The following is an 8,128-nucleotide window of genomic DNA, read 5'->3' as shown; positions in this document are numbered from 1 at the left end:
AAGCCCCCGGAGTCACTGTCGCAACGCCTGCCAGGACCCCCTGAAGGGCCGGATCCCAGACGGCCCTCAACTCACCAACGGGAGGGTGGGAGAGGACCACGGGATGGGAGGGAGGGAACCTGAGTCGGGGAGCGGGGACCGGAGGCGTCGGAGTCATGAGTCTCGGGGCCGGGACTGGAGGGGTCGGGGCCTGGAGTCTCGGGGCCGGCACCGGTGGTGTCGGGGTCATGAGTCTCGGAGCGGGGACTGGAGGCGCCGGGGTCATGAGTCTCGGAGCGGGGACTGGAGGAGTCGGGGTCATGATTCTCGGAGTGGCGACTGGGGGCGTCGGGGTCATGAGTCTCGGAGCCGGTACTGGCCGAGTCGGGGTCGGGGCTGAGAGTCTCGGGGAGTGACAGCGAGATCCTCTTTGTGGCAGTGGCAAGTGGGTGGCATCAAACTTGAGAGCCCCACCCCCTACACGGAACCCGCCGGTCCAAACCTAAAATTAGCCTCTGTAATAAGAAGACGGGGGCTCACGTGTCTCAAATAAAATTAAATAAAATTAAATATTTATAGCAGCTGACCTGTCGTACAAATAACAGTTGTTTCTGGGAAAAATTGGCTCCTCCCACCCAGCGTGCCGTTGTGACGCCGACTGATTTACTGGCGATTGCCGCTGCCTGTCACAAAGTTGCCACCCACTTGCCACTGCCACAAGGAGGATCTCGGCCTTACTGGTCTCGGGGCCGGTGCTGGTACTGGCCGAGTCGGGGCTGAGAGTCTCGGGACCGGTACTGGCCGAGTCGGGGCGGGGCTGAGAGTCTCGGGGCCGGTACTGCCGGGATTGGGGCCTGGAGTCTCTGGGCCGGTACCGGGGTCGGAGGAGCTAGTCGAAGAGCGGGAACGGGAGAGCGCTGCGGCGGCCCAGCGGAAACGGGAGCTTCCTCTTGCCAGGGCTCCTCCTGGGATTTAGGAGATCCCGGAGCTCGTGGCAGGCCCTCTGATAGCTCCTGGGATCGAAAATAAAGTTGGTTTTCCGCTGCCACAAGGGACTTCTTACGTCCAGGTAATCAGGTCCGTAATCTGGCAACGGGTCTGCTGAGCCCTTCTTGGTGGCGTCATTCTGTCACGGGGGGCGTGGAGAGGCAGGACTCAAATGCAGAGTTCGAGGAACAAAAAGACTTTAATAGTCATAAACTCCAAAAAAGGCCAACGGGCAAAAACACATACAAGTACCGGGGGAGGCTGGCAGGAACGAGGAACATCAAGGACAAAAGGCAATGACGCGACAAGTGACGAGACACACACTGCTTAAATACACTAGGGAGGTGCAGGTGATTTGACACAGGTGGAAACAATCAGACGATCACAGGGGATGACAGGACAAGGCAGGAAGTGAAGTTACCCGGGGACACGAGTGGCAGAAAACTACAAAATAAGACAGGAAGTGAACCACACTGTGACAGATATGTCTTCTAGGAGGTGTCCCTTCTTCTGTTTGTCAAGTCCGGTAGTATTTCAACTTTTCAATTTGAATATCAGACATAACTGGATAGCTCGAAGGTGTGTTATGGTCGTAACAATTATGGCGAAATTTCCTCCAGTGAACCAGCCAACTAATACTGCTGCAAATTGACGAAAGAATTGCATTTACACATTTAAATAAAGCACTGCTTCCACTTCCATGCTGTGCTACAATCCCGTTAATTGATTGTATAAAAAAATAGTACTCCAAATAAGGTTTTTGTTTTGCTCAAATTGCATGTCAGTTTGCGCTCTGTTGTACGGAATATTACTCCCCCCCTAAAAACAAGCCAATACAATTTTGGGATTAGGCAAACACACATTTTAAACATTAATATTGCAGTGGATCATGTTAGTTCACTTGATGGATGCACAAATTTGATAAATATTTGATTAACTCAACTCTGCAGCACTTTGAGCCTCAGGCATCATCATCTGAAAGGAAAACAAACCAGTAGGTCAACCATTTTGCAACTATTGGCCCCTTATAGTGGAGTAGTTGGTGAAAGTAATCAAATACTTATGAACTGGCTGGAATGAAAATATTTCTGAATCATAAAACAATAATCCAAATGGCCATGGAGTACACCCTACAATATTTATTTTGATTTTTTCAAAAAATACCCTTGTGAAAGACTTTCTTTTGTGCCCGGGGGGAATATATATATAATATTTTATATTTTTTAAATAATTGTCTTAATTGTTTGAAACAGAAAGTTGCAATCATAAAGGTTATGAACGGATAACTAATATCCATAGTGGTATATTTAACATTTACATTTAGATTAAATATTTATATTATTTAACAACTTTGTTACTGCCGAACATTATCCTTAGAAAAGTTATTGCATGAATTTCTCTCAAAATGTTTGAAAAAGTGACCCATGAATATTGTCGTGCTTTTTTCCATATGATAATGCTAAATGTACCAAAACTGCGCAAGATTTTAGAACGTGCATAAAGAAAAAATATCCAATAAATAGCCCCAAACCTGAAGCACTCCGAATATCATAGACATGCGTTGAATTATTATTCCCATGATCTACTGGCATTGACAATTAACAGTGGTTACCTCCACATTGTTGTTATATGTATAATCTATAGAGTGATTGAATAAGAATAGAATAAAGCTTCTGCAGAGGTGGAGAGAGACCGCATCGCAGAGTAATGAAAGACCTCCTGCTGCGGCGTCTACATAATTAATGCACCAGAGCCCTTAAAAGATACATTGTTCAGATTAAAAGACACAGTGGTGTCATTTGCAAAACTGGAGTTAACAGTTGCCGATAATGTAGTGAACACCAAAATAAGCTCAGTCCAAGCTCAAGACTTGGGGATTCAAAAATCTACAGGTTTGCCTTGTTCCTGGATGGATGCCACGTTGGGCAATGCAAGCCAAAAAAATGCCACCAATACACAATCTTAATATACAACATTTTATTATTGTTAAGTCTTAAATATGAGCACACACTTTTCATCAACAAAATACATATGAACCAACAATCCTTTACAATGCAAAGAGTCAAATAGCTTTGGAACTTGTGACCAAATCCTCTATTGGTGAATTATTCAAAATAAACCCCAACAGATCATGAAACTACTCCATGCATCTGCCATGATACTCCCACAATAGCTGGAGCAAATGTTGGATTTCTCATGTCCAACCAAAGTTCACATCCAAAAATCATCTCTTTCAGACTGCAATGCAAATCACACCAATGTCACAAAACACCTTAAATGAATAGTAATATCCGATCAGTTTCCTTAACTGGTATCAAATATTCTTAAGAGAGAATGGGATCTTGCCCTGGCCATATGGAGGCAAAAAAGAACTAAACCCATGGCCTCCTTCCTTCTCAGTCCAAGCAAACGGGATCTTGGTTGGAGCATGGGAGAGAGAGAGAGAATGAGTCCTGCAATCCTGGAGTCTTCCAACTGAAAATGGAATTGGTCAAATCACCATAAGTATGCAGCGCTACTGCCAAAATATCAGACTTCATGGGCTGGATAGGTTAAGTTTAGGCCTTCTTAGTGCAGTTTCCTTGCATCAGAAATACTGTATGTCCAAAATTGTCTTCCTTTACAATCATAATAATTCTGGTTTGAACAGGTGTGTACATCTTTTTCAATGCTTGGTGGGGCTTTGGCGTGTTTGCTTGAATAAGAAAGCACAGACTTTGTTATTGCCACGCAGGAAGAAACTGCAGTACACCTGCTGAAAAAGAGAGATGGTAAAGTGTCCCCAATCATGACAGTTGAATGTCAACAGCTGCTGCTTTACGTTTGCCTTACTGTAATGCAGCTAGAAAAATCAATGTTCTTTCTCTTTTTTTTCATCAGGGTGTTAAAAGCATCCCACTGGGTGTGACTTCTAGAATAGAGGAGGAGTCCCGCTAACAGAACAACAGGTAAGAGAGCTTTCAGAAAGCAACCAAGAGCTTATTAGTTTTCTCAGCTATATGAGCCATGACATTGCTAATAGCTATGTCCCGCAACACAAAACATCCTACTGTCTCACAAACTGAAATGTGATTGTGTTTTGTGTTTGTCGAACTGCTCTGCAAGCCCATCTCATCTAACCTTGAGGCTGCCTTGCCCATAATGCAGCGAGGAACTGGCGCAAATTACTGCAAAAGGCCTCAGGTCATAAAGTAATCCAAATGAAGATTTTAAAGAGGCAGCCTGCATAGGTTTTCTCCACACGCCTTCTGTTGTTACATGTTTGGCACAGCAGGGATTTGAGAACAAGGAAATGAAGATGGTACTTCTGTTAGCTGCGTGTGTCCAAGGCCAAAACTTTAGAAATAGGATCGAGCGGGATACCCAGCCGGGATCTGACAGTACAGACTGTTTTCCATCTTCTCTGAAAAGGGAGAATACCTCATCCTTAGATCAGAGCTCAGACTGCTCTTTGGCTCGATGTGGCTTCCTCAACTCATCAAACTCTCATAAACAATATGCCTGTTTGACATTGAGATGATCATCTTAAGTCTGAATATTTTTATGTGCCGTTTTGGTTGGTAGTGTGCGATTCTCAATACAGCGCCAAATCTGAATCGCTCCAATAGTAACCATATGGAATTGCTATTATTAGGTGGATTATTAGATGAAGCCAGCTAAATAGCAATCTCCTTCACCACTGGTTACGTGTGTAGAAAACACCACCATCATTTTTCATTTCATCTAGAGATATTTCTCAGCAGCCCTCCTGGGTATATGAATCTGCTCTAAAGGTACACGCTGACAAGGTTTGTTCTCGGTGATAGTGTGCTTTGCTTGAGAACTTAAACTGTAATTTGATATGACATGAAAAAACATTGATATTTATTATTCATCGTGGCGCAGGGGTAGAGAGGGTGCGCTGCGAACCCCAAGGTTGGAGGTTTAAGTCCCGGCTGCCCCATGTGGAAGTGTCCCTGAGCAAGACACCTAACCCCTAATTGCTCCCTGGCAAAAAAGTAAAAAGCCATGGGTTAAAAATATAATGTAAGTTGCTTTGGATAAAAGCATCAGCTAAATGATCTGTAATGTAATTAAGAACAAAGCAATGGAAGGCAGCTGTCAGCCAAGTGCTGTGAGGCTCCTGGAGAAACTGTTCGCACATCAATGCACACCCGTGACCACAGGTAAATATTACTTCATGATCGCTGCAATGATAAATAATTAAGCAACTTGCTGCACAATTGCTCAGAGGTAGTAAAAAGATAAAAGTCCATGACCAGTTTTGTGTGCTTGCCTGACCTATAAGATAAATAAACAAGAGTCTGTATTACATCAGTAAAATGTGTGTTTATGAAGAGATGTCGCAAGGCAAATAATAAAAGGGAGTGCCACATTTGGCTCTCTTTCCAACCTTTTAAGGGAACTCAAAGCACTGGGGCTGTGATTGTTTATGCATATTGTGGCATTACAGACGTGGGATCAGTGGTGCCATCCTTTCTAGCCAGAAGGAATAATTACCATGTAATTTTCAAACATCACTGTGCTAGAGATGAATAATAGTCTCTTCGTCTCATTGTATTGTGTGTGATAACAAAGTGTGATTAGCCCGTCAGATTCAGCTCCTGATTACTCGGATCCATTTCAATGAAGCTGCTATCTGTTTCACAAACCTTGTTTTCCCTACGGGCCAAATGATGCTAGGGGAGTTAAAAAGATACTTGAAGTAGGTGCAGATAGACGAAGGACTACAACATCACCAGAGCTGTGTTAAGCCAGGAGAAAAACGAAAGGGGAGCCGAGGGATAAGAAGCGCGCCGTTGCCCCGCCACTAAACAGACACACACTAATTTGATGTAATTTGCTATTCCCATTTTACGTTGTGTTAATGGAATCCTGCAAATCCTGTGGGACTGCACATAGTTAAATGACGTGGAGTGCAGCCCGTAGAAGGTTCAGTTTGTAAGTTCACAATTCCAACCGACAATGCATCTTGAAATAGACGCATGATGTTTAAAACCTGAGTGTGGCAGCTGGTGTATATTGTTTGCCCACACAACAGAACTTAAAAAGACAAAACATCTTTTTAGAATTCTTACCGGTGTGTTAGAGGTTTGTGATTGTTGCATAAAATCCTCATGCTCACAAATGAAATAAAGTAGCGAAGATTCATACTCAGTTTGCTGCTGATCTTCTGTGTGTTCGATTCTCCACCATGATAAGACACACACATGATTTCTTTGTTTTGTTGTCTGACAATACTGGCCACAAGTGAAGCAATAAGAGCAGATGTAGTGTTTTTTTGTTACCCGGACCTCTCACCACGTTGGTTATTGCAATCAGCTCGCATTCTATACAGTAAGCCTGCAATTCTTTTCAATAAAAGCTGGAAAGTCATGTTCAGAATGAGCATTTCAGTCATAAATCACACACTGTACATTTTGGTATGAAGTGGTGTGTAATTTGTTGAACTCATATTAAAATATGTCTACCCTCTTTGTAAAAAGATAATAGTATCGGAAAGGTGTCCATGGGTTTTTTTGAGTGTCGAGACTAGGAAAGAGATACCCAGTGAAGTGTTGCTGTGTGGGCTACTATTTTCGGTTAATGGTCTCTAAATATATGCAAAGGGTATTTTTGATTTTGATTTTAACAATTTTATTAACATGATGTGACTAAGTGGCCTCTGGCCCTCCAGGGTTGGAGGGCCAGAGGGCCAACTGTTGTGTGGGAATGGCCTGGTGTTCAAACAGGAAGCAATAGCATTAATACATTTGCATTATTTAAGTCAGAGGTCGACGCCACACAAGTGGAGCAAACCTTCCCTCCATTTCTAACTACATATTCATAACAGGTATTCTCGACACCATTGTCGTGTCCAATTTTACTGGTGAAGAAAAAAAATGACATAAAACCAGGATATTTGTCCTAAATAGTTACAACTTCATATTTTCCTTTCTCAAAAATATTTAAAACTAAACATAACTGAAAAAAAAGAATTAAAAGATCAGCATAACACAACTGCAAGTGTATTACTATAATAATACTTGGAGAATACTTCAAAAACAATTCTGTTTCAACAACCAGAAAGAATGATAATCATTACACATTAATATATTACAATAGCAGGCTTTCAGCCTCAAGGTAACCTAAATTCCAAAAACAAAAGAACTGAAACTTTTTGTTAAGTACTTATTTAGTGGGTCAACATCATTATGTAACAGGATACTCCCTGCACTCACTGTGCACCAGTTTATGTTTCCGGATGAGAAGAAAATTAACACACACTTACACAAACAAAAAATGTGTTCAAATCCATTCCTCTTCAAATTCTGAGCAGGAACGGCAGAAACACTAGGAATAGACAGGTGTGTGAGTGGACTCCCATTGCGCCGCCGCTGCCATCTTGAACTGCTCTCGGTCCTGACAGGGAGAAGAAAACATTCAGGTAAGATTCCCCATGGAAGTTCTCTTTTCCTATTTGTTATCTACTGGAGAGTAATTTGGAGTGCTTCAGCATGGCATGGAGAACCTTGTAAAGCAACACAGCAAAGCTGTGGTTTAGTGAGGCAGAAGGTGAGTTATTTAGTGCTGCTGCTAGCACTTGGTATTTATTAGGATAGCATCCAAATGGCATCCTGTGCAGCACTAAGGATTATCACTGATCATTGCTTAAAGAAAGTAATTCTATCTATGACAAGGCCATTCTTTGTTCTGAGAACTGTTTAATTAAAATGAAGATTCCACCTACAGGTTTGCTTTGGTCAGTTGTAACTGGGAGTCATCGGAACGATGAGTCGGTTAAGATTAGCATTACATCCGACTGCGGTGATATATATTATATAAAGTACTTGTAAGTTTCTTCCAGCAGACTCCTATTTTCAACAACTAAGTAACTAAAAAAGTTTGAGTAATTTATACACTTGTATTCCTCACTCTTTAATGAACATGTATTATAGTGTTTATACACCTAAAAAAACACAATAGACTTTCCTCCTGCTGTTTTCAGGGATGAGGCAAGATTTATCTAAACGGATGCGTCGTATGATGATTGAGGACACATTAAAAAGAATTCTTTTGAAGCTTGTAACACAATGACTACTCATTTCCCTAGAATTTCCATGAGTTCACCACAGTTTCCTTTGGGGCATCTATCCAATTACCCTGCCACAGTGGATTATCC

At 42.3% G+C, this 8,128-nt stretch overlaps 1 protein-coding gene across 6 annotated transcripts in view; it reads right to left on the bottom strand.

The window, feature by feature from the left end:
* Positions 1 to 2,928: 2,928 nt before the first annotated feature.
* The window catches only part of ntm (neurotrimin), a 310,919-nt gene continuing 305,719 nt past the window's right edge, over positions 2,929 to 8,128 (bottom strand). For 3 of the 6 annotated variants that reach the window (XM_078107338.1, XM_040180348.2, XM_040180350.2), the window contains one exon: positions 6,580 to 7,368. In XM_078107338.1, the coding sequence (XP_077963464.1) occupies positions 7,271 to 7,368 (98 nt within the window). In that variant the 3' untranslated portion in view covers positions 6,580 to 7,270. Of the gene's footprint in view, positions 7,369 to 8,128 lie in introns of all 6 variants that reach the window. The other 3 variants (XM_078107339.1, XM_040180351.2, XM_040180349.2) reach the window with 2 other exon arrangements.

Source organism: Gasterosteus aculeatus, chromosome 7 (assembly GCF_964276395.1).
Source record: "Gasterosteus aculeatus chromosome 7, fGasAcu3.hap1.1, whole genome shotgun sequence".
NCBI classification, from domain to species: Eukaryota; Metazoa; Chordata; class Actinopteri; order Perciformes; family Gasterosteidae; genus Gasterosteus; species Gasterosteus aculeatus.
This window is presented reverse-complemented; position numbering and strand designations above follow the sequence as displayed.